The 25,637-nt window shown below is 51.2% G+C and overlaps 1 protein-coding gene across 4 annotated transcripts in view; it reads left to right on the top strand.

Moving 5' to 3' along the window:
* HDX (highly divergent homeobox) overlaps window positions 1-25,637 on the top strand; it is a 74,162-nt gene that overhangs the window by 3,342 nt on the left and 45,183 nt on the right. For 2 of the 4 annotated variants that reach the window (XM_029067469.1, XM_039912342.1), the window contains exons 2-4: window positions 3,646-3,856; window positions 16,246-16,392; window positions 21,964-23,076. In XM_029067469.1, coding sequence (XP_028923302.1) covers window positions 3,770-3,856; window positions 16,246-16,392; window positions 21,964-23,076 — 1,347 coding nt within the window. In that variant the 5' untranslated portion in view covers window positions 3,646-3,769. Of the gene's footprint in view, window positions 1-3,199; window positions 3,460-3,645; window positions 3,857-16,245; window positions 16,393-21,963; window positions 23,077-25,637 lie in introns of those variants that run through there. The other 2 variants (XM_029067468.2, XM_039912341.1) reach the window with 2 other exon arrangements.

The raw sequence follows: 25,637 nt of genomic DNA, 5'->3' as shown, positions 1-25,637 counted from the left end.
CTCAGCACTTACGTGCATGGCTTTAAATTAGACATTATCAATTATTCATAGTACAGTGGTCTGCACATAGTGAGTGCTCAATAAATACTGTTGAATGAATGAATGAAATGTCTGGCTCTCCCTCTAGACTATGATCTTGTTATGGGGAGGGTGCGTGTCTGCAAATTCTGTTGTATTGTACCCTCCCAAGCGCTTCGTAGAGTGCTCTGCACGTAGTAAGCGCTCAATAAATGCCACGGATTGATAGTCATTCTTGTGTAGTCTTCCAAGTGCTCAGTACAGTGTCCTGCCCACAGTGGTGCTCAAGAAATACTGTTGACTGATTGGTTCCCAGGGTGTTTTCTAATCCACTTCAACCTAGATTATAATTGTTCCCTGTGACTCCAGAGAAAAGTGAATAAATGCTCTGCGATAGGGTTGGCGTGATTGAACTTTCACCCATCACGGTATCTAGAGTTTATACGATCACCGGGCGCTTATTGATCATGAGACGTGGGGTCACTTTCCAGACAGGTGCTGCGCCTGGAAGTGTCCTGAATGGCATGTACTGAGCATCCGCTGAGGGCAGAGCACGGTACTAAACCCTTGGGAGGGTAGGTCAGAAACAAGATGGACGTGCTCTGCTCTCGAGGACCCTCAATCAAGTGGGTGAGGGAGGCAGAAATGGCTTAGGTGGGGTGGGACAGGAGGAGGATTGGGGGTCTGGCAGCCCAAAAAGTAGCATTTCTGGTTTGCCGTGGTGGGAGCGATAAACATGCAGCCCCCTCAGTCCTTGTGGGCAAATGGTCGAGAGACGGCAGGTTGGCGGGCTGCGTGGCCAGATGGAAAGACGACGGGCCTGGGATCCTGAGGACCTGGGTTCTCATCCTGGTTCTGGTTCTCGTTTTACAAATGAGGAAACTGAGACAAAGAGAAGTGAAATGACCCGCCCAAGATCACACAAAGCAAGGGACTTGTGTGATCTTGGGCGGGTCATTTCGCTTCTCTTTGCCTCAGTTACCGCATTTGTAAAATGGGGATTCAATACCTGTTCCCCCTCCTACTCAGTGGAAAGAGCCCGGGCTTTGGAGTCAGAGGTCATGGGTTCCAATCCCAGCTCTGCCGCTTGTCAGCTGTGTGACTGTGGGCAAGTCACTTAACTTCTCTGTGCCTCAGTTCCCTCATCTGTAAAATGGGGATTAAGACGGTGAGCCCCATGTGGGACAACCTGATTCCCCCGTGTCTACCCCAGCGCTTAGAACAGTGCTCTGCACATGGTAAGCGCTTAACAAATACCAACATTATTACTTAGAGAAGCAGGGTGGCCTAGTGGACAGAGCCCGGGCCTGGGAGTCAGAAGGACCTGCGTTCCAATCCCGGCTTCACCGCTTGTCTGCTGTGCGACCTTGGGCAAGTCTCTTCACTTCTCTGTTCCTCAGTTCCCTCATCTGTAACCGTGTCCAACCCGATTAGCTTGTATCCACCCCAGTGCTCAGAACTGTGTTTGGCGCATTCATTCGTTCAGTCGTATTGAGCGCTTACTCTGTGCAGAGCCCTGTGCTAAGCACTTAGCATTGGCACACAGTAAGCACCTGACAAACACCATAGTGATTACTAATGATTATTAGACCGTGAGCTCTGTTTTGGACCAGGACCCTGTCCGACCTGATTATCTTGTATGTTCCTTAGAACAGCGCTTGGCTCGTAATGAGTCCTTAACAGATACCACTTAGAACAGTCCTTAGCATAGTAAGTGCTTACAAATACTGTAATTATTATTATTAGGGTGGTGATAATTCATTCAATAGTATTTACTGAGCGCTTACTATGTGCAGAGCACTGTACCGAGCGCTCGGAAAGTACAAATCGGCAACAGATAGAGACAGTCCCTGCCCGTTGATGGGCGTAGTTCACCGCCCTCCCTCCGGCGACGGGAAAAACGGACTCAACCAGTCCCAGCCCGCCCCAGAGGGGCCGAAGGGTCTCGGGGCGGGCCAGGGCGCAATCCAGTCTGGTCCAGAAGGCCTCCAGAGGAACACCAAATCCAGGCCAGCCTTGCTGTCTCCTCAGTGTCCGGGAGGCTTTCCAGACTAGGAATGGCTCCCACCGGGGCCTTGGACCGGGCCCCCGCCCGTCTCCCGTCCTGGGGGAGCGTGAGGAGTTCTTCGCCCTGAAGGAGGGCCGGACTCGGACGGGGGTCCCTCCCAGCCCCTTCCTTCGAGGCCAGGCCCGTCGTGAGGAGAGAGGCCCCGGCTCTGCCCGCTGCCGCTCTGAACAGAAGCCGCCCGTGCCGACCGGCTGCCTCCGCTCCCCCCGGCCGACCCTTGCTTCAACGGCATCTACGGGAAAGACCCTCCCCGGCCCCTTGGGGATCCTGTGCTCCCGGGGAGGGAGCTTGGAGGGCAGAGCTGGGGTGTAAATCAGAGTTTTGAGCATCTTCTGGAAGTTGACCCGTCCTCCGCGTCCTCTTTGAGCCATTATCACAGATCTCCCCCCATCCCTCCCTCTGTGCCCCAGCCCCAAACCCCCAACAACCCCAAACCGGCAGTTGAGGGGGGGGGGGCCGTCGGGTCTCTTGCCTCCCTGCTGCCGGCTCAAACCTGGCAGGATCCTTCCTTGATCCTCACCCAGCCCCTGGATCAGCTGAGGTAGAAACCGGCGGGCTCAATCACCTCACTCCCTCCTACCTCACCTCGCTACTCTCCCGCTACAACCCGGCCCGTACACTTCTCTCCCCTAATGCCAACCTTCTCACTATACCTCCATCTCATCTGTATCACTGTATCGATATCTGTATCACGCTGAGAAGCAGCGTGGCTTAGTGGGAAGACCCTGGGCTTTGGAGTCAGCGGTCATGGGTTCGAATCCCGACTCCGCTACTTGACCGTGGACAAGTCACTTAACTTCTCGGTGCCTCGGTTACCTCATCCGTAAAATGGGGGTTAACGGTGAGCCTCATGTGGGACAACCTGATTACTCCGTATCTCCCCCAGCGCTCAGAACAGTGCTCTGCACATAGTAAGCGCTTAACAGGTACCAACGTTATTATTATCACCGCCAACGTCTCGCCCACGTCCTGCCTCTGGCCTGGAGCATCCTCCTCCCTCAAATCCCACAGACGACGGCTCTCCCCTCCGTCAAAGCTTTATTGAAGGCCCACCTCCTCCGAGAGGCCTTCCCCGACTAAGCCCTCCCTTCCTCCCTTCTGCGTCGCCCCGACTTGCTCCCTTTATTCATCCCCCTCCACCCCGCGACCCCCCGGCACAGATGTCCGTATCTGTAATCGATTTATTTCTACCAATATCCACACCCCGCTCTAGACCGTAAACCCGTCGCGGGTAAGGGATGCGTCTGCTCATTGTTCTGTCGTACTCTCCCAAGCGCTTAGTACAGTGCTCTGCCCACGGTAAGCGCTCAATACATACGATCGACCGAGTAACCCGCAGGGGCCGGCCCAGCTCTAGAAGATCGGGCTCGCGGGTAAGTTGAAAGGGGTCTCACGCGAGGAGCCGGCTCCAGGCCCGCTGTCGGGCTCGGATGTTTCCTCACCCTCTGGCGAGGAGGGATGTGGCCACTGAGGTGGAGTGTGGGGCCTGGACCGTCCTGCTTTCGTTGACCTTGGTCTCTGTGGATTTTCTTCTCTCCTCTCTCTCTCTGAACTTCCAGCTGTCAGGCTCAGGGAGAAAGGGGCCGTCTTATTTTCTGCTCCCAGCAGAGATGAACCATCGTACAGGAGGAGCGACCGGTTCGGGAGAGGAGGGTTCATCCTCGGTGTCGGGGGATTGCTGCCATGTTGACGTCTAAGCTAAGTGACCTCGCCCCGGGGGCGGACAGGCTGAACCATGAAAACCCTTACGCTGCCAAGTACGAGGCCAAGGTGAGCGCTCGGGGCGGGGAAGGGGACGGCGGGGGGGCTGGCGGGCCCAGTGGGTGAGTTGCCAGCGCGTCGCCTCCACACCGGTCGATCCGTCGGTCAACCCCGAGTCTCTGTCCCGGGCCCTCGGGCAGGCGCAAGGAAATGGGTCAGGCCTGGGTCCCCGCAGCTTCCGCCCCGCTCGAGGGATAAGCAGCTAGAGAGAGCATGCCACCCGTCCCTCTGCCTTTGCAAATGTGACTGCCAACTGTGAGCTCGTTGCGGGCAGGGATTGTCACCGTTTACTGTTGTATTGTTCTTTCCCACACGCTTAGTACAGTGCTCTGCACACATTAAGCGCTTAATAAATACGATCCGGTAAATGCGATCTAATTGAGCAGTCGGCTTCATCACCAAGTAAAGGCGAGAAGCCGGGCCCCAGGGCGATGGCCGGGTTTGTTCATCGCTTCAGGCTCAGAGGCTCTTGCTTCCTTCGGTCCCTTGTGCTGGGGCATTGTAGGAGCAGGGTCCCAACCATTGGCTTTTTGAGAGCGCCTCACAGACAGCACACTCCCTCCCGGCCAAGTGGTTATCGGTGAAAATAATAATAAAAAAGGGATGATGATGTTGGGGTTTATTCAGCACTTTCTAGGTGCCGAGCACTGGCAGATAAGAAGATAATCAGAGCAGGCTCCGTCCCTGCCTTCCCGGAGGGCTCACAGCCTAAGCAGGAGAGAGAAAAATCAATCAATCGGTCGTGTTAATTGAGTGCTTACTGTGTGCAGAGAGCACTCTACTAAGCGCTGGGGATAGATACCAGCTAATCAAGCCGGCCACAGTCCCTGTCCCACATGGGGCTCAGGGTCATCTTAATCCCCATTTCACAGACGAGGTAACTGAGGCACACAGAAGCGAAGAGACCTGCCCGAGGTCACACAGCCGACAAGTGGCGGAGCCGGGATTAGGATCCGCCGTGTAAAAAATAAAATAAATGGTGGTATTTGTTAAGCGCTTACTGTGCGCAAAGCACTGTTCTAAGTGCAGGGGGATAAGTGAGAGCCCCACTTTTCGTCGCATGCAGATCGATTGCAGTCGGATCGAATCTCAGTCTCCGTGTTAGGAGCAGGGTCAGGAGAGTGGTGCTGAGGCGGTGGCATGATGCCCTGCGTGGCTTCCATGACTTCACCTAAGAGATCAGGTGCCATGGATTGTGGACAGCCCAGCTGGGCTAGCGTAACAAATCCTTTGCGCAATCAATGTGCTCTTCCTGCGAGAATGATAATAGTAATTCTGGTACTTGTTGAGCGCTTACTATGTGCCGAGCACCGTTCTAAGCGCTGCGGTTGATACAAGTTAGTCAGGTCGGACACAGTCCCTGTTGTCCCACTTGGGGCTCACAGTCTCAATGCCCATTTTACAGATGAGGTAACTGAAGCCCAGTGAATTGAAGTGACTGGTTCAAGGTCACACAGCAGACACATGGCGGAGCCGGGATTAGAACCCATGACCTAATGACTCCCAGGCTCTTTCCACTACACCATGCTGCCTCTCAATGTAGAATATATGTGTATATATATATGTTGGTATTTAAGCGCTTACTATGTGCCAAGCACTGTTCTAAGCGCTGGGGTAGACACAGGGGAATCAGGTTGTCCCACGTGGGGCTCACAGTCTTAATCCCCATTTTACAGATGAGGAAACTGAGGCACAGAGAAGTGAAGTGACTTGCCCACAGTCACACAGCCGACAAGTGGCAGAGCTGGGATTCGAACTCATGAGCCCTGACTCCAAAGCCCACGCTCTTTCCACTGAGCCACGCAGAATAAAGTTGTGGGGTCTCAGGGGCGCCGAGGGGCCATCGCCAGCTCCTCGGGGAGCAGGGTCTCTCCCCACTGGGCCCCCCTGAGACCTGCATTCTCCCTTTCCACACAGAAGCTGCCTTCACAGGGCAGTGGGGAGCTGTGTGCTTGAAGCAGTCCTTCATTGTCCAGCGTGGCCTTGCTAGAGATGCGCGGGCTGGGAAGAAAGAATAGAAAGATCGCAGGACGAACAGTTTCCCCCCAAAAGATCGTGCCGCTATCCTTTTTTTAAAAAACACCCAGTGGAGAAATCAAGGATTTGTGGGAAAGTGGAGGGAAAAAAGTTTTCCTCACTTTCCTACAAATTCCTGATTTTTATTATTATATTTTATTCATAAGAATAATATGATAGTGGTATTTGTTAAGCCAGGCAGTCCGCTAAGCACTGAGGTAGATACTCGGTAATTGGGTCGGACAGAGTCCCTGTCCCACATAGGGCTTACAGTCTTAATCCCCCTTTTCCAGATGAGGGAATTGAGCGACAGAGAAGTGAAATGGCTTGCCCGAGATCCCACAGCAGACAAGTGGCAGAGTCGGGATCAGAACGCAGGTCCTTCTGACTCCAATCCCTGGCTCTATCCAGTGAGCCGCGCTGCTTCTCATTTTATTTATCGTTAGCGCTATCATTATTGTTATTACTATTATTTTCAAACGATGAACCGACCGCTGTTTAAAGCAAGCGAGGTTTTCCGAGGTTGTTACGGCTGCCTTTCTTGCTCCAAAAGATGTGAAGCTCATCAAGAAATACATCCAAGGCATTTTCTCTCAGATGGTTCACAATAGTGGAAATTGCCAGTTGCCCATAACCCTCTGGGAACCTTGAGCAGATCTCAAACTCCGAGGACACTTATGTCCCCGGAGGACACTGCTCTCTCTATGACAAAACGGATGGGCGCCGAGGGAGAAAGGAGATCGAGGAGGTTGATGCCTTCTTGCTTATCTTCCTTGGGTGCTTCATCCTGGTCCCTGGTGACTCTTTTTTTTATGGTATTTGTTAAACACTATGTGCCAGGCATTGCAGCAAGCGCTAGTGTAGATACAAGGTGATCAGGTTGTACACTGTCCATGTCCTACATGGGCTCACAGTCTTAACCCCCATTTTGCAGATGAGGGAACTGAGGCACTCAGAAGTGAAATGACCTGCCCAAGATCACGCAACGGACGAGTGGCAGAGCCGGTATTAGAACCCAGGTCCTTCTGACTTCCAGGCCCGGGATCCGTCCGCCAGGCCAGGCCGTCCTTGTAATTGCAGCCGACCCCGAGCCCTGTCGACCTCTTCCAATAAGTAATAAGAATAACCATAACTGCCGCAGTAATAATGGAACTTGTTAAGCGCTTACTGTGTGTCGAGCGCCGTTCGAAGCTCTGGGATGGATGCGGGATAATCAGGTCGAGTGCAGTCCCTGTCCCACGGTGGACTCACGGTCTAAGTAGGAGGGATTAGGATTTAATCCCCATTTCACAGATGAGCAAACAGAGAAGCTAAATGGCTTGCCCAAGGACTCACAGCAGACCGCTCAGGTTAACGTTCGTATCTGTTAAGCGCTTACTATGTGCACAGCACTGTTCTAAGCGCAGGGGTAGATACGGGGTCATCGGGTTGTCCCACGTGAGGCTCACGGCCTTCATCCCCATTTTACAGAGGTCACTGAGGCCCAGAGAAGTGAAGTGACTCGCCCACAGTCACCCAGCTGACGAGTGGCAGAGCCGGGATTCGAACCTGTGACCTCTGACTCCCAAGCCCCGGCTCTTTCCACTGAGCCACGCTGTTAGAACCCAGGTCGTCTGACTCCCAGGCCCGTGCTCTTTCCACCAGGCCAAGCTGCTTACGTAAGAAAAGTGCATCTTATAGTTTACATTTCCACTTTTGCATTTCATAAAGAGTCCAAGCATTGCAATTTTGCTAAGTAAATCTGCCTTAATGTTATATTCCTAATCCATCGGATAAATTAAACCACGATCAGCTAATGTGTTACGTATTGAGTATTTAAATATTGTCCTACCTTCCTTTCTCCCTTTTTCCCCCCAGAAGAAAAAAACGTGGGGGAAGAGACAGGGATTTCATCAGTGACTTCAGAATTTCTGAAATTTTCCATCATCTCTGGGCAGGTATTATTAACACAGCTACTTCTTCCTACCTACAGCTAACAGAAAAAAAAAGATCCCTAATCTTCTTTAAAAGCCACGTTGGGCTTATTTCCGTACTCTCTACTGTTTCATCTTCAACTTATCCTTCTAAAGGGAGGAAATAGAATTATGTCATGAAGAAACGTATGGCCTAAATAGATCATCCCTGAAGGAGTCATTACCCATTTACCGTGTGGATGGGAGAAACCAGCGATCAATACTGTACATATCTGAGAAATTTGCATTTTGTTTCTGTGAAAGCCTCTTTTGTGTGACTGGCTTGTTTCCGTAGCCTTTGGTTTTCATCCCACCCTCAGCCCCGCAGAACCGGAGTTCATATCCGTAATTTATTTATTTCTATTCAGTATCTGATTCTCCCTCTAGGCCGTATGTTTGTTGTGGGCAGGGAATGTGTCCAGCCACCTTGTTGTACTCTCCCGAGGGCTTAGTACGGTGCTCTGCACACGGTAAGCGCTCAATAAATACCATTCGTCAACTGATCGGTGATGGTGATGATGGTAGGAGGAGTAGAAGAATTGCCCTTCGGTTCAAAGATGTTGCCCACGCAGCTCGGCGGCAGTGGACGTTGAATTTCTTTGCATTTTCCGTGAAAAGGAGTATTAATTTGCACGAAGGTAGAGTACAGACCACCGTTCCTAAACAGTCATAAGGCGATGTGGGGAAAAAAAGCGTCCTTCCATTTCAGGTTTCCGTCTTAGTGATAGAGGCCAATTGTACTACTAAAAGGGAAGATAAAAGCGCCCACAAAACATTTTCGGTAACCATAAATAAATAGTGACGGTCCTTTTGCAAGAGCCGAGTACGTTGTGTACCCGTTGCAGGAGTTGGTGCTCGAAGCTGCTGAAATTTAATGAAGGCATTTTTTTCTGCTCGTGCATCTTCCGGAAAGTTCATCGAAAAGCAAATTAGAGGGAAAGATAACTTTGAAATTTAAAGGAGGGGGCCAGAATAACAAATGCTGAGAGCTGGTTGGCGGCGGCGATTTGTGCACCCACGTGAAGGGTCCGTTCTGAAGTAAGCGTGACTCCTTTGCTGTCCACAGCGCCGATTACTTTTTAGGGGGAAAAGTTACTAAGTTTAAAACGTCATCTTACCTTGCACCGAGCGGAAAACGCAGATCGTCATCAAGTTCTGCGGGAGCATTTATGCGCACGCTAATTAGCGGAGAAGTGGGGTTCACTGGGGCTGGATTGGGCTTTTGTAGCTTCTTTCACCCATTGTTTTCGAACTGACAGCCAGTGGGATTGGGATTGATAAACCCCTTTACAACTGGCAACTCGTAGTAGACCGGACTTCCGTCCTTCCTCCTTTTCCATTTCCGGAGACGGTCTCGGGGAGCCTGAATTATTCCCGGAGGGCTTTGCAAAACGTAGATTTGGGGCCGAGCTCCTTGATTTGTGTGGAAGACCCCAAAGGAAATGTGAAGAGCTCAGTGGTTCTCCAGCCTTTGTGGCTGAGAGGAACTCTGAGACTTAGTCAGAGATACAAAACCGAAAATCAAAGACTTTTTAAGGACTCTGACCTTAATTTGAACACAGTCTCTCTTGGCTCAGGCTTTGCTGGGTTGGGGGTCTTGGGGAGCAGATTTATTCGTTGGTGTATGACCAGAGAGAGCCTCGTAATGGCTTGGTATTTGCCCCTGGAGTTTGGTCATTGTGGTGATGCTTTTTTATTTTAATCATATTTTGTATCGTTCGGAGTTCTGCGTACTACTGTTATTTATTCACTGCAGGTCAGATGAGGGAGGTCCAAAGCCAACGCGATTTCAAGTCACTGCAATATGTAGTGTCCCCATTGGTGACATTTATCTTTAATAAATCCAGATGGGACAAGGGCAGTGACCTACTTGTCCAGTGATCTGCCAGTATTGAGCCCCACGAATCTGGCATGTCTTTCTCACTTTGGAGTCAGGGCAGAAAGCTCCTTACCATGTGCGGAGCACTGTGCTGAGTTCTTGAGAGGGTCCAGTGCAAAAGAGTTGGTATATACGATCCACAAGGAGCTGACGATTTAATGGGGAACTGAAAGCAGTGTGTCTTTGTGGACGGAACATGGGCTGGGAGAGGACTTGAGTTCTAATTCCAGCCCCACCGAGTACCCGCTCCGTGACCTTGGGCACATCACTTTGCTTCTCTGCGTCTCGGTACCTCATCTGTAAAATGGGGGTGCGGTTCCTGTGTTTTCTTCTACTTAGGTTGTGTGCCCTGTGTGGGACAGGGAGGGGGTCTGACCCGATCATCCTGATCTTCCCTAGCGCCTAGTACAGTGCGTGAAACATAATAAGCACTTAACAAATACCACCGATTAGAGTAACTGAAGGTCACCTCAGGTATATAAAGATTATTACCATCATATCTACTGACAGTTGGTAATGGCACTGGTCAGTCGCCGTTGTGCAGAGTGGAAACTGACATTTGGCTCATTAAGCTATTACTAGCCTAATAATAATAATAATTATGGTATTTGTTAAGCGCTTACTTTGTGCTTACTACGTGCTGATATCATAATGTCCGCTCTTCGGAAACCATCATCACCATACAGGCTGAAGATAATTTTATTCTGACTTTGTTCCCAGTTACTACCCAGAATATTCGGGTCACAAAATGGGACTTTAATAGGTCTTTGCTAGGAAAACAAGGGTAGATGAGGAAAAAAAAAATTGCCTAAAGTCAAATAGCGGTGTCCTCATTCTAAATTTCATGTCAGATGAAAACTGGCTCAGGGCCCTAAACCTTTCTATAGAGGTTAAGTCATTTGCTGAGTGTCCCAGAAGAAGCCATTTTTGCTGTACACAGATGTCACGCAGGAGGTGGGGAGTGAGAAAATGAGGGTAAGAACGTGGTCAAAGCCTTAAAAATCTTACAGGCATTAGGAGCGAAACAAAGATCAGTCAGTCAGTAGTACTTATTGAGAAATTCCTGTGTGTGCTCTGCTAGAGTGCGCTAGAAGTAGGAGCCGTAATTCCTGCCCTTAAGAAACTTACCATCTATTGATTTTTGAGCTCAAAGACCCGAGTTCTAATCCTCGCTCTGCCGCTTGTCTGCTCTGTGAACGTGGGCAAGTCACGTCACTCCATCTGTAGAATGGGGATTAAGACTGTGAGCCTCACGAGGGACAACCTGATGACCCTGTATCTACCCCAGCGCCTAGGACAGTGCTCTGCACATAGTAAACGCTTAACGAATACCAACATTATTATTGCTATTCTCCGGCCCACAGTGACCTCGTATGTGAAATGGACTGTGTCCAACCTGATTAACCGGCACCTTACCCCAGCCCTTAAGAGAAGCAGCGTGGTTCAGTGGAAAGAGCCCGGACTTTGGAGTCAGAGGTCATGAGTTCGAATCCCAGCTCTGCCACTTGTCAGCTGTGGGACTGTGGGCAAGTCACTTCACTTCTCTGTGCCTCAGTTACCTCATCTGTAAAATGGGGATGAAGACTGTGAGCCCCACCTGGGACATCCTGATTCCCCTGTGTCTACCCCAGCGCTTAGAACAGTGCTCGGCACACAGTAAGTGCCTAACAAATACCAACATTATTATTATTATTATTAAGAGATGTGCCTGTCTCATAATAACATAAAAACAGTTTAGTCAGTCAAGTCAGTGGTATTTAAATTCAACATAAAATTAAAGTATGTTTCAATTAAATTATTCATTTAAATTGATTTAAATTTAAATTCATTTAATTGAAATTATCAGATTCATTTTGAAAAAATCTACTCTCTAACACTGCCGATTCAAGCAACAATCACTCTTGATTTGAATTCGGGTTAAACCAAAAGGTGCTTTTGGGCCGATATTTTCAGAAGGGATTGGATCAAATACCAATTATTGAGCACCCATGGAGTGCAATGCAATGTAATCAATTAATAAACGGTTTTCATTGAGCACTTACTGTGTGTCGAGCACCGTAGTGGGTACTCGGGAGAATATAAAGCAAGCAAGTGACACATTCCCTGCCCATGAGGGTAGGAGCTTAATATATTATAAATTATTCAATCATATTAATGTTTTTCTCCCCCTCTAGACTGTAAGTTTGCTGAGGGGAGGGAACCTGTCCATCAACTCTGTGTTTTACTCTCTCGAGTGCTTAGTACGGTGCTCTGCACACAATAAGTGCTGAATAAATACCATTGATTGATAAATAGTATTTTTATTTCTATTAGTGTAGCATCCCAGGCTATTTAGGAGCTAGGAAAGGTGAAAATATGAATGCTTGTACTTTCAACTAAGTAAAAAATCACCAGAAAGCGTGAATAAAAATGAACGCGCAACAAAAATAGAAGAAAAATGATAGTTTTTCCGTTCTTGGCACATTACCCCGTGGGCTCGTCTGTCTGTGCTCTCTGTCCCGCTGGCTGATTTGTGCTCTGCGCAGTTTTAATACCGTGTAATTCTGTGTGATTTGTTTAAAGAAATCAGCCCGGCCCAGGATCACCTGGCGGGTGACAGCCGAGCCAGACTAAAATCCACTGCTCCGTGTCCCCCTGCTTTCCTTCCCATCAGTCATCTCTGTCAGGGTCCGCTTAGCCGGGGACCAGCGAGCCAAAGGACCACATCAGGTAGTTAGGCAGAGTCAGGGAAAATGGCAAAGCGTGGCCTAGTGGGAAGACCCTCGGCCCGAGAGTCGGAAGACCCGGGTTCTAATCCCGGCTCCACCACTTGCCTGCTCTGTGACCGTGGGTAAGTCACCAGACTTCCCTGGGCCTCCGTTACCTCATCTGTAAAATGGGAATTCGATACCTGCTCCCGCTTCTGCTTAGACCGTGAGCCCCATGGGGGACCTGATTATCTTGTATCTAGCCCGGTGCATACTTGAGTGCTTGGCACATAGTAAGGGCTTAACAAGTAGTACAGTTTTTATTATTATTATATACGAGGTGGGCTGTTTTTTTCCCCCTCACATTATAATGACTACATTCCTGTCAGGTGCCCCTTCCCTCTGTCCACAGAGCCAAACCCCAGGGCATGATGATAGGCCCATTGCCACGATGGACTCATTTCTGGTCAGAACTCCGGTTGATTCAACTCAAGGGGAGCCGGAAAACCTCTTCACTTACCTTAGGAAAAGGAAAAGGCGTGGTGGCCCACAGCCCTTCTTCGCATCTGATTTCCCAAGAGGAGCGGATCGGAAAACGCTAATAAAGATTTTAGAAAACGATCGGACAGGTAGAGCAGTCGTCGGCAGTGCTTTTGTGAAGCGGCGACTCGGACTTGGCACTGGGAATACAGGGCGGGGATTCGGCAAGGCAGATTCCAAGTGAGAAGGGTGCCCAGGGGGACGGTCAGCGAGGGCAGTGGGCTCCTTTGAAGGAAAGGGAGGTGGCAGAAACGAGATAAAGAGTTCACCCAGCCACCTAGTTCAGGGAGTAAGCCAATTGGCATCACAAGGACGGCAAAGGTGGAAAAGAAAGAGCAGTCCTTGGCTCCTGAGGGGAGAAGAAGACTTTTGGAGCAAGAAAATGAGGATGGAGACAACTGGGAAGGCAGAGTTGGAGGGAAAGAGAGCTAAGGGAGGGCGAGGAGGCAAAAGAAGTCAGTTGCCTTGGCCAAACCCGTCAACCATGGGCAGGGTGAGTCTCTCAGTGGTGTTTACTGAGCTCTTTCTGTGTGCAGAGCACTGGACTAAGCACCTGGGAGAGTATCATACAACCGAGTTGATAGGCACGTTCTCTGCCCACAAGGAGCTTCCAGGGGAGTCAGGCATTAATATGAAAATATCAATTACGGCTATGGACGCAAGTGCTGTAGGGCGGAGGGTGGGATGAATATCAAGTGAGAAGCAGAGCGGCCTAGTGGAGAGAACAAGGGCCTGGAACTCAGGAGGACCTGCGTTCTAATCCCAGCTCTGCCAATTGCTTGCTGTGTGACTTTGGGCAAGTCACTTCACTTCTCTGTACTTCAGTTGCCTCAACTGTAAAATGGTGATACCTGTTCTTCCTCCAACATAGACTGTGCGCCCCATACGGGACAGGCTCTGCCTCCTACCTAAATAACTTGTACCACCGCAGTGCTTAGAACAGTGTTTGACACGTAGTAAGTGCTTAGCAAATAGTGGGTAGAGCACAGACCTGAGAGTCAGTAGGACCTGGGTTCTAATCCTGGCTCTGCCACCCGTTTGCTGTGAGACCCCGGTAAGTCACTCCACTTCTCTGGGCCTCAGTTACCTCATCTGTTAAAATGGGGACTAGGACTGTGGGTCCCATGTGGGACAGGGGGACTGTGGCCGACCCCAGTGCTTAGTACAGTGTCTGGTACAGAGAAAGTGCTTAACAAGCACCACTGTTAGTATTAGCATTATTATTAATACTATTATTCCTTCTAGAGTGTAAGCTTGTTGTGAGCGGGAAATATGTCTTGGCGTAGTGGATAGAGCACGGGCCTGGGATTCAGAAGGTCATGGGTTCTAATCCTGGCTCTGCCACTTGTCTGCTGTGTGGCCTTGGGCAAGTCGCTTCACTTCTGTGTGCCTCAGTTCCCTCATCTGTAAATGGGGATTGAGACTGTTGAGCCCCGTGTGGGACAGGGACTGTGTCCAACCCGTTTTACTTATACCCACTCCAGGGCTTAATACAGGGTCTGGCACATGATAAGCGCTTAACAAATGCCACTATTATTATTAGTGTTTTATTGTACTCTCCCAAGTGATGAGTACAGTGCTCTGCTCACAGTAAGTGCTCAATAAATACTGACTGCAGGGTCCCTCCAGTGCCCCCAGCAGATCCCTGGAATGGCGGCCTCGTCAGGCCCATAGCCGACGGAAGGGCCCCGCCCCGCCTGGGCCCACCGGCTGGGTCACCCCTGCCGGAGGCTGGAAGTGGGCCAGACCTTCCGGGGTGGGAGAGGTCGGCAGGCTGCGGAGATGGGAGCCCTGGACAGCTGCTTTCCAAGGCTGGTGGGTTGCTTGAAATCTTTCACAAGAGGGAGAAAAAAACAACCCATCGGGTCGCTCCTCGTCCTTGCAGGATTGTGTGTGTTTGTGTGTGTGTATGCCTTAGCGATTTGGGGATAAGAGTGTGAGCCCCACTATGGGACGGGGACTTTGCCCGACCTGATTAACTTGCATCCACCCCAGTGCTTGACACATAGTAAGTGCTTAACAAGTACCATTATCATAATTATAATTACTATTATCATTATTAAACATCCCTTCATTCAAGGAAGCTTTGCTCTGATTGGAAAGGAGCGCTCTTAAAAATTGAAGGCGTGACATTATAAGCAGTTTCATAAAACAACTCTGTCACTGTACCAGTCTAATACCAAGATTCTTCTGAAATACCTGAGTAAAATGCTTCTTTGTAAGCGAGATCCATCCAAATCTCCTGAAATTAACGAATGAAGCATCTTGCTAATTGGCTGGAAGGCAGAAGTGCTACACACACACACAGGCACCCAGTCACATTCATACACACACATGAGCGTGATGTAAATCAGTCCCTATAGGGATGATTATTTTCAGTGGCCCCACCTTTGAGTGTGCAGATTTGGCGAATTTTGAATTGTGTACTAAATAGGGATCAAAATAACGGCAGCTGCTCGTTCTGCCTTCGCCTTCTGTCAGTTTACTTTCCCATGTCTCCACAAAATTTCCCAAAAGAGGAAGCCGGAAAAAAAAAAATTCATCCCAGACTACCTCGGACAAGTCTTAAACCCAGAAGCAACAGTTGAAAGTGGATCAGGAAGCAGGACCCCCCCCGCTCCCAAGTGCCCACGGAGAGGCGAATCCGATCAATCAAGTTTGGGGCGGGAATTCCTTGGGGCGAGACCTGAAGTTTCCTTTTTCCCAGATGGTTACAGTAATTGTACCCTGGGCAGCAGGGCTTGGCGGAAGGAGCATGGATTTAGGAGTCAGAGGAGGTGGGTTCTAATCCCCGCTCCGCCACTTGTCAGCTGTGTGACTTTGGGCCAGTCGCTCAGCTTCTCTGTACCTCAGTTACCTCCTCTGTAAAATGGGGATTAAGACCGTGAGCTCCAAGTGGGACAACCTGATTACCTTATATCTACCCCAGCGCTTAGAACGGTCCTTAGCACACAGTAAGCACTTAAATACCATCATTATTATTATTTCATCGGCGAGAACCACTGTGTGCCCGAAAGTGTAAATTCTGTGCCCTCAGCAATCCATCAGTCGATTAATGGGGTTTCTTAAGGGCCTCTGGTGTGCAGAGCAAGGTACGGAGAGTTCGGGAAAATACAAATCAATATCGTCGGGGGACGCGATCCCTGCCCACAAGGAGCTTACAGTCTACGGAGGGGAGAGACAGACATTAAAATCAGTTTCCCCGGCAGCCTGGTGGTGAGGAAACCGTACAGAACGAGGAAAACCAGCCCACTCCACACGTATTTTTGATTCCGGTTCTTTCCGAATGATTCCAATTTTCAGGGTATCTTCTTTTATTTTTAGATGAATCTGCGTTCTGTATTTACTGTAGAACAACAAAGGATTTTACAGCGTTATTATGAACATGGAATGACAAATCAAAGTAAAAATTGCTTTCAGCTCATATTACAGTGTGCCCAGGAAACTCAGCTGGACTTCAGTGTAGTCAGGGTAAGTACGGAGGTCACGCCATTGGGGTGCCCATCTTTTGGACCAGTAAACATTTGTGTCGCCTGAAACTGGAGCGGGGTGAGGTGCCCGACAAGATTTCCCTGATGCCTATAACCCGGGCTGGGTTTTATGAGCGTTAGTGCTTTATGTAGTTTGTGCGTGTAGTTCCGTCAGCGATCTGGTACCGTGAAAATGCCAGGAGTGGTCTCTGTCTCTCAGTGAACAAATGGATTCCTCTAATTAGCTAGACCTTCGTAGAGTTATTTGCTGATTCCTGGGCGCTTTTAAATCTTCTCTTGGCTTTGAAAGTCACAGGGACCTTGTTTTCCGTAAAAGATTCCATGGCATTTATAGGACGCTCGTTTTTTCCCAAGCGCTTTTGCATCTGTCATCTCATCTGTCCGTTCCTCTCCCCACAGCCAGACTTCCCCACCCCTCCCCACCGCCCCAGTCCCAGAGGAGTAGGGAGGGACAGGACCAGAACCTCCATTTTCCAGAGACCCAGAGGGATTTGACTTGCCCAAGGAGGCTTTGCCAGTTGAGGCCAGTTGCCAGGCCAGACCCAATCTCTACTCTTATTAATAGTAATAATAATAATGGTATTTATTAAAGCGCTTACTACGTGCCAGGCACCGTGCTAAGCACTGAGGTGGATAGAAGCAAATCAGGTTGGAGACGGTCCCTGTCCCACATGGGGCACGCAGTCTTAATCCCCATTTTTCAGATGACGGAACAGAGGCCCAACTTTCCCAGGGTCACAGAGCAGACAAGTGGTTGAGCCGGAATTAGAATAATAATAACGTTGGTATTTGTTAAGCACTTACTATGTGCAAAGCGCTGTTCTAAGCGCTGGGGGGTACAAGGTGATCAGGTTGTCCCTCGTGGGGCTCACAGTTTTAATCCCGCTTTTACAGATGAGGTAACAGGCCCAGAGAAGTGAAGTGACTTGCCCAAAGTCACACAGCTGGCAAGCGGCAGAGCTGGGATTAGAACCCAGGTCCTTCTGACTCCCAGGCCCGGGCTCTGCTTCTCTCTAACCCCCCGGTCTCTCTCCCTAGCGCCACGTCACATGCGGGCCTTTCAATCCCTCACAGGGATCAGGTCCCCTACACCCTGGACACTGCTGGATTTCTCATCAGGAATTCCCCTTCTTTTGGTATTTGCTAAGCGCTTACCATGTACCCGGCACTGTACTAAGCCCCGGGGTAGATACAAGCTAGTCAGATTGGACCCAATCCGTGTCCCGTCTGGGGCTCGTAGTCTTAATGCCCATTTTACAGATGAGGGAACTGAGGCACAGAGAAGTGAAGGGATTTGCCCAAGGTCACACATCAACAGACAAGTGGCAGAGTTGGGATTAGAACCCATGTCCTCCGACTCCCAGGCCCCTGCTCTACCCACTAGGCTACGCTGCTTCTGCCGTTAGCAGTAGCTCTTAGGGGCACCTGCTTTCCACAGAGGATTGGGGGCGAGGGGTTTTTTTCTGGAATTCGGGAATTCCAGTGGGAGTGACCTGTCCCTGTTAAACCTGGGGCAGACCCACTGTGCCTGTAGGGGAAGACTCCCCACTCTGTGCAAGGGCAAGGAGAGAAGTTCACTCTCAACCTCCCGTTGAACGGTTTTATAAAACCCTTTGAAACCTGCTTCGACGTGGCCGATCGTTCAGATCAAGACCCTCCAATGTCGGGAACGGCCCTTTCTCCTGACCGCAGCCCTCTCAGGCTGCGCGGGTAAGGAGGCGGCAGGTCCCTTTTCCAAGTTGACAGTGGAAACGCCTCTGGGAGTCTGAATCCTCCCGGCAGTAGGGAAGACCTCGGGAAGACTTTCCGCAAAACCGAGGACATTGTTCCCTGTCAAATAAGGCCACCTCTTCCTCCGTCCCCAATCACCCCTCCAGTCACCCCACCAATCTTGGAAACCAGGCAAGGACATTTTTTCTCTAGTGGTTGAGTCCAAATGGACCCAAATGGCTTTTCTGCAGAAAGGCCAGGGAATACATTTCCGAGGAAACTCCTGGCTTTCGTTGGACTTCATATTTTTACCAAGCTCTCTGGAAATGGAAAAAAAAAAACCCCAAAAACCCCACGTGGAAGTTTTCGTGGGGGAATCTCCTACTACTTGGATTTGTGGTTTTTCCTTTTTTCTAAAGGTGGTCCGCGTAGCAGCGCAGACAGTTGAGAGCCCAATAATAATTTTGTGGTATTTGGTAAGCAGTTATTATGTGCCAGGCACTGTACTAAGCGCTGGGGTGGTTACGAGCAAATCAGGTCAAACACAGTCCCTGTCCCACATGGAGCTTACGGTCTCAACCCCCGTTTTACAGATTAGGTAACTGAGGCACAGTTAAGTGACTTGCCCAAAGCCACACAGCAGACAGGTGTTAAAGCCAGGATTAGAACCCATGACCTCTTGACTCCCGGGCCTGTGCTTCGTCCACTGTGCCACTGGGTCCCATCAAGGGTTTCCGTGATGGCACAGTTTTGTGCTGCAGCTTGCTGATATTTAAACTTGAAAAAGTCACCTCAGAGGTTATATGAAGAAAGCCCAATCTTCCGTATTTTCAGTTCAGTTCTGATTGTAATTTTCCTCTAATAACTTCAGTGATTTTGTGCCTGTAGAAACTGTGTGTAGTTGTAGAGCAGAAGCTTGTAACTGTGCTGTGAGGTTTTTTATTTTTAGTGGTGTTTGTTAAGCGCTCACTATGTGCCAGGCACTGTACTAAGTGCTGGAGTAGATACAAGCTAATCAGATTGGACACAACCCTTGTCTCACACAGGAGTCACAGTCTTAATCCCCATTTTTCAGCTGAGGTACCTGAGGCGCTGACAAGTGAAGTGACTGGCCCAAGGTCACACAGCCGACAAGTGGCGGAGCCAGGATTGGATCTCAGGTCCTTCCGACTCCTAGGCCCGGGCTCTATCAGCTTGCTTCTCTAGGCCACGCAAGTCTCGGTAAAATAGGAAACAGCAAGCAAATGTTTGACAACAAGCACTTAAATGCAGTCGTTACGATTATAGATGAAAATAAACTTTAGGCGGTTTTCTAAGGAAGTTATTCCTTTTGTTTTTATATTCCAGTAGAGGGAGATAGATGGAAGGAATTGGTGCTTCCTTAATATGCCCCGGTTAGACCTACAACAGAATCATGTTCTTTTTGGCAGGTTGTGGAGACTTTTCTCCACAAAGGGTTAGAGAAGAGCGGGGGAGAGATTCGAGGTGAGTCAGTGGGTGGAGTGCAGAGAGGTGGCAGGAATCGGGGTCACTTAGCCCGGCCAAGAGATTCTTAATCACTGTTTTTCAGGATCAGTCGGGCCCTTGGGAGGAAGTGGCCTGGTCAAGGCCCACGCGGCCTAACACGAAGGCAGAAGCGATTTATGTTGGCTAAGGAAGAATTCCTTTCTCCGGCTCCCTTCAGCATCGCCCTTCCACTTGGATTTTCGCCCTTTATTCACCTCGCCCTCAGCCCCGCAGCACTTACGCACGTGTCCGTAATTTATTCACTTATATTGCCGCCTGTCTGCCCCTCTAGACTGTAAGCGGGCAGGGAACGTGTGTACAGACTGTTCTATTGCACTCTCCGAACACCTAATACAGTGCTCTGCACAGAGAAAGCACTCGGTGAATACGATTGACTGATTGATCAGGATGAGCTTGTTGTGAGCAGAGAATGTGTCTGTTTATTGTTATAGTATACTCTCCCAAGCGCTCAGTACAGTGCTCTGCACACAGTAAGTGTTGAATAAATATGACTGAATGAATGAGTGGGAAAAAACTGGGATAGGACACTGAGGGAGGTGGAGTTCTTGCTGGAAAAATAAGCCGTTATCTGTCCTTTACCTTTCTGCGGGCAGGGAGTTGGTCTAGACTCCCTAAATCCATCTTGCCAAAATCCTCTTTCTTTTCAGGGGTAGGTTGAAGGCCGGGGTGGACCATCCCTGACCTCTCCCATGCCTTGATGTGTGCGTGCCCCAGCCCGGGAAGGCCTGGTTATTTTACCCAGATGTTCGATGGTTTGTTTAGCTTTATGGAACGTCTGAAATTAGAAAACAGCGGGAGCAGTGTGGGAAAGCGCCAGGATCCACCAAGGAGAGGAGGGACCAAGGGGCCACCGGCCCCGGTGGGAGGGAGGAGGGATGGAGCTGAGTTTGGGTGGCGCGTGTGGTTGAGTGGGGAGTTCCCGCTCCGGTGTCTGGTAGCCTCATCTGCCCGTTTCCACAGATGCGTTGCTTATTCAAGTGCCCCTCTGCTGTTCTGCGCCCTTTTAGTCTTAGGAAAACTCAGCGGGGCAAAGCAGAGGGCATGCTACAAAAAAAAAAAAAAATAAGCCCGCCCGCTTCTGTCTCCTCCCTGATTAAACCACCCCCGACACCAACTCACCCCTTCCCTTTTGTCACGAAGGTGATCTCCAGAGTAGCCGACGGCAAAATCGCGCTGGAATTGGTGACGTTTGACGAGCGTATTCCCCAGTTGAGTTCCTCAGGATGATTTGGCGGGACGGATGTTCTTTTCTCGGAAGCCCGGCCCGGCACCGTCTCTGGGACGGCTTTTGGAAGTGAAAGCCGAATCCGATTAAGCAGTTTACCTCGGTAGGGGAGGGCAATGCTGAGTGACTTGCCCGAGGTCATGCAGCAGACAGGTGGCAGAGCTGGGATTGGAACTCAGATCCTTCCGAATCCCACTCCTGTGCTCTCTTTCGGGGAGACCAAGGAGTAGCCTGAATTTTTATCGGAAGGCGGAAGGGCCCAAGCATCCTCGCCAACGTTTCTTTTGAATCAGTCAATCAATTCCATTTTTTGAGTGCTTATTACGTGCAGAGCACTGTACTAAGCGCTTTGGAGAGTACAAAACCAGCTTGAAAAATTCCTCTCTAGCCCAGTAGAGTTTCTTGGCTTTTTTTTTTAAATGGGATTTGTTAAGCGCTCATTGTGTGTCAAGCAAGCACTGTTCTAAGCCCTGAGTAAAGACAAGTTAATCAGGCCAGATACAGTCCCTGACTCAGGTGGGGCTCACGGTCTAAATAGGAGGGAGGACAGGTGTCGAATCCCCATTTTGCAGTTGAGGAAACTGAGGCACAGAGAGGTTGTGTGACCGGTCGCACAGCAAGCAAATGGCAGAACCAGGATTAGTCACACAGCAGGCAAGTGGTGGAGCCGGGATTAAAACCCAGGTCCTCTGGCTCCAGGCCGGCGCTCTCTCTATCTTAGAGGAAGAAAACGGAGCCGGTGGAAGGAGCCCAGGGCTGGAAATAGGGGGACCTGGGTTGTAATCCCGGCGCCGTCACTTGTGCTCTGAGTGCCCTTGGGCAAGTCACTTCACTTTTGCGCACCTCCGTTACCTCATCCGAAAAACGGGGATTGAGACGTGAGCGTCACGTGGAACGGGGACCCCAAGTCAACCGCGTAGCCGTCCCCTTGGTCACATTCTGCTCCGCGTGCCCTCTGGGCCTTGGCCCTCTGCCTCCCTTCTTCCGCCCACCTCCCCACCCGTGTTGGCTGGAGAGCGGACGGGGACACCCGGCCGAGCCGAGAGCAGATCCACCCGTTTGGTCTCTGTCTGTTTTTTGTCCCCGCAGACTTGGGTCGGCAACAAAAGAAGGAAAATGAGCAGCAAAACGGCCGAGTCCGGGGCGACTCCTCCCGGGCCGGCATCCGGCACCCCCCCGACGCCGCCGGACCTCGCCACCCGGAACGTGGCGGGCGCGACCCGGCCCCCGGGCCAGCAGCCCCCGTGGACCCCTTCCAACAGCGACGTCATAGTGACGGGCATCTACGGCCCGGCCGGCTCCTCGGGCAGGCCGGGGGTCGCCAAGCCGGCCGGCCCCCACCCGACGGAGATCCACAAGCTCCCCGTCCAGAGGACCCCCGGGAAGGCCGACCCGGACCTCGGGGCCCACGTCCCCGTGCCCCGGCAGGTGGCCCACTGCAAGAACGCCTCGCTGCTTCTGGGCGAGAAGACCATCATCTTGTCGAGGCAGACCAGCGTGCTGAACGCCGCCAACTCCGTGTACAGCCACCACGCCAAGAAAAGCTACGGGGGCCTCCCGGCCCCGGCGCCCGAGGTGGTAGCGGCCCCTCAGAAGCCCAGCGGGGCCGGCCACCGGCCTTGCAAAGCGGAGCCGGCCGGGGGGCTGAGGTCCCACAAGGCCGAGTACCCTAGCCTCGCCGCCCACGGCCCCGCCAGGGACGCCGCCTGCAGCACCCAGAACCTGGAAATCCGGGAGGTGTTTTCGCTGGCCGTGAGCGACTGCCCGCAGAGGATCCTCGGAGGAAACGCGGCCCAGAGGCCCAGCTCCCGGGAAGGGAGCTGCCTGTCCATCGCGATGGAGACGGGCGACGTCGACGATGAGTACGCCCGGGAGGAGGAGCTGGCTTCCATGGGGGCGCAGCTCCAGAACTACTCGAGGTTTTGCGAGGGCGGCAGCGGCCCGCGCGTCGAGCACCAAAGTCCGCAGTGTCTGCCCGGCCCGGGCCGAGGCACCGGCTGCGCTTCGCTGCTGGGGACCGCCAGAGACTTACCCGACAGCGCCCTGTACCCTCAGCGGGACTACCATTTGCCCCCACGGACCTCACTGCACAGCACACCCAGCACGATGTACAGCGGCTCGCACGCGGCCCGCACCAGTTTTTCCCCTCACTTCGCCCCGTCGAACCAACTGAGGCTGACGCCAAACCAAAATAACTATCAGGTAATCGGTATAAACCTGTCCACGCGGCCCGCGTTTCCGGGCGGCGCCGCGAGATGGGCGAACCCCGCCAGCTTGGGGGCCGTCTCGCGTTTCTGCCCCCCCCCCCCCGGGGCCGATCGGCGGGAAACTCCAGTCCGTCCCCCTCCCTCCCGTTGCCGTCGTCCATCGGCGGTGCCTCGGGGTGGTGGGATGAGACGTGTGCCCAATAGATCCGTCCCCGGACTGATTCTGTCCCACTTTTTTGAAGCGGCGTAGCCGCCTAATGGCTAGAGCACCGGCCCGGGAGTCAGAAGGGCTTGGGTTCTAATGCCGGCTCCGCCCACTCTGCCGCGTGACCTTGGGCCAGTCGTTTAACTTCTCTGTGCCTCGGTTCCCTCATCTGTAAATTGGGGATTAAGACTTTGAGTCCCGTGCGAGACATGGGCTGTGACCGACCTGATGATCTAGTATCTGCCTCAGCGCTTAGTACAGTGCCTGGCACATAGTAAGCCCTTACTGAATGCCATTAAAAAAATAAAGAAGGGAAGGTGGGCTCATCCGTTCGGCAGAGGTAGTACCAAATCGGTCAGCTTGGGAGGCCCGAATAAAACGAATCAGGTGCAGCTTGGCAAAATTAAAGAAGGTGACCCCTGTGACTTTTTATCCTCAATTGGCTGGATCCAGTGAAAGTCAAATCACAAAGCAGCGAGTGCTGGGTGGGCCTAGCTTGGAAAAGGCAGCAGATTCAGTGGGAAAAGGGCCCGGCTCCTTGGCAGATCACAAGCCTGATGTTCTTCGTCATTGAGGGCAATCCGGACGTAGAATAGCCGAGCCAGAGCCTGAAAATCTACCCTCGGCAAGTCGGAGCCTCGTCAGAGCAGGGTGTCCGACTGTGGTCATCGTACTAGGAAAAGGTGGCGGAAAAAATAGAGAGGGTCCGATGAATTAGAACGGGAAGGATTAAAGGGAGGAAAATTGGTCCTCTGAAGAAAGGCTAAAGGAGTTGGAATCGTTGCCCCTGGAGAAGAGAAGGTCTGGGGCTGGCTTAATAACTGCATTTATGTCTCCGAAGGGTTTTAAGGAGGAAGAAGAGGCGGACCCGTTGTTAAACAGGAAGGGATGGGCAGAAAATGCAGCCGAAGTTGAGTCGGTTAGACAATAGGCAGGACTTCCCGAAAGCCAGGGGACAAAACTCTGGAACCAACTGTGGAGGGGGCTTCAATCAATCAATCAGTGGTATTTAATCGAGCACTTACGTATGCAGAGCACTGTACTAAGTGCTTGGGAGAGTCCAAAAGAACAGAGTTGGTAGACCCCTTCCCCGCTGTGGACTTCCTGTACATGAGATTGGACACTGCTTCGGGTGGATGATTGTCAGACACCCGCCTGCCTGGAAATGGGTCTGGAACCGATGACTTCATGAGGTTCTTGCGGCTCTGGGATTCAGGAATCGGCAGCCCCTGTTTCCCGGGCCACTCAGTGGCAACCCGGTGTTAGGGGTGCTTTTTGATCCATGGACCACAGCTTGGAATTCTAGTGGAAAGCCTCCTCCCTTCTCCCTCCCTCCTCCCTCCTTCTCTCCCTCCCTCTCTCTCTCTCTTTCCCTCCCCCCTCTTTCCTACAGTTTCTCTCCTACCATCTTTCTTTCCCTCTCCCTTTATCTCTTTCTCCCCACCGCCTCCCTTCTCTCCCCCTCTCTTCTTCTCTCCCTTTCTCTTTCTCATCCTCTCTTTCTCTCCCTCTCTCATCTGTCCCTCTTTCCCCCACTGTCTCCTTTCTCTCTCCTTTTCCCCCTCTTCTTCTCTCCCTCTCTCCTTCTCTCCCTCCCTTTCTCCTTCTCTCCCACTCTTTCGCCTCTTCCCCTCCCTCCTTCTCTCCCTCTTTCCCCCACTGTCTCCCTTCTCTCTCCTTTTCCCCCTTTCTTCTTCTCTCCCTTTGTCCTTCTCTCCCTCCCTTTCTCCTTCTCCCCCTCCCTTTCTCCTTCTCCCCCACTCTGTCTCCTCTCCCTCTCCATCTTTCGCTCTTTTTCCCCCAATGTCTCCTTTCCTTTTCCCCTCTCTCCTTCTCTCCCTCCCTTTCTCCTTGTCTCCACTGTTTCTCCTTCTCTCCCTCTCTTTCTCCTTCTCTCTCTCCTTCTCTCCCTCTTTTTGACCAGTTAAGCTCTCAGTCCTAATAAACTTCCCCAAGGACTCGTTCTAGACCACTGAAGAGATGGAATTAAAGGAAGGACGTAAAGACTATACCACCAAGTGAGTAGAATGAGGGAATCTGGATGAAAGTGAGGTGAAGGCTTTGCTTTTGCTTTTTCAGTTAATTTTTCAGGTACCGTTCCTAGAGTGTCCAGTATCATTTATTTGATCTACAAATTGTTCATGAATGGAGTCTGTTCCAAAGTATGAGATGATGTGACATGGGGCCAAAAAGGATAAGTTATGAGAATAACAGGAAGAAGGGAAGGGGAAAGGGCAGGAAGTAAAATGGGAATTCTGGCAAATCCCTTGCTTGAATGCAGCGTCTCCTGCCATTAAGAGGCCTACTTGGGCTAAGCCAGGCCAGAGACCAGTCTAAGCTGATAAAAAAGC

Source organism: Ornithorhynchus anatinus, chromosome 6 (assembly GCF_004115215.2).
Source record: "Ornithorhynchus anatinus isolate Pmale09 chromosome 6, mOrnAna1.pri.v4, whole genome shotgun sequence".
NCBI classification, from domain to species: domain Eukaryota; kingdom Metazoa; phylum Chordata; class Mammalia; order Monotremata; family Ornithorhynchidae; genus Ornithorhynchus; species Ornithorhynchus anatinus.
The sequence above is the reverse complement of the archived record's forward strand: the minus strand, read 5'-3'. Positions and strand labels throughout refer to the sequence as shown.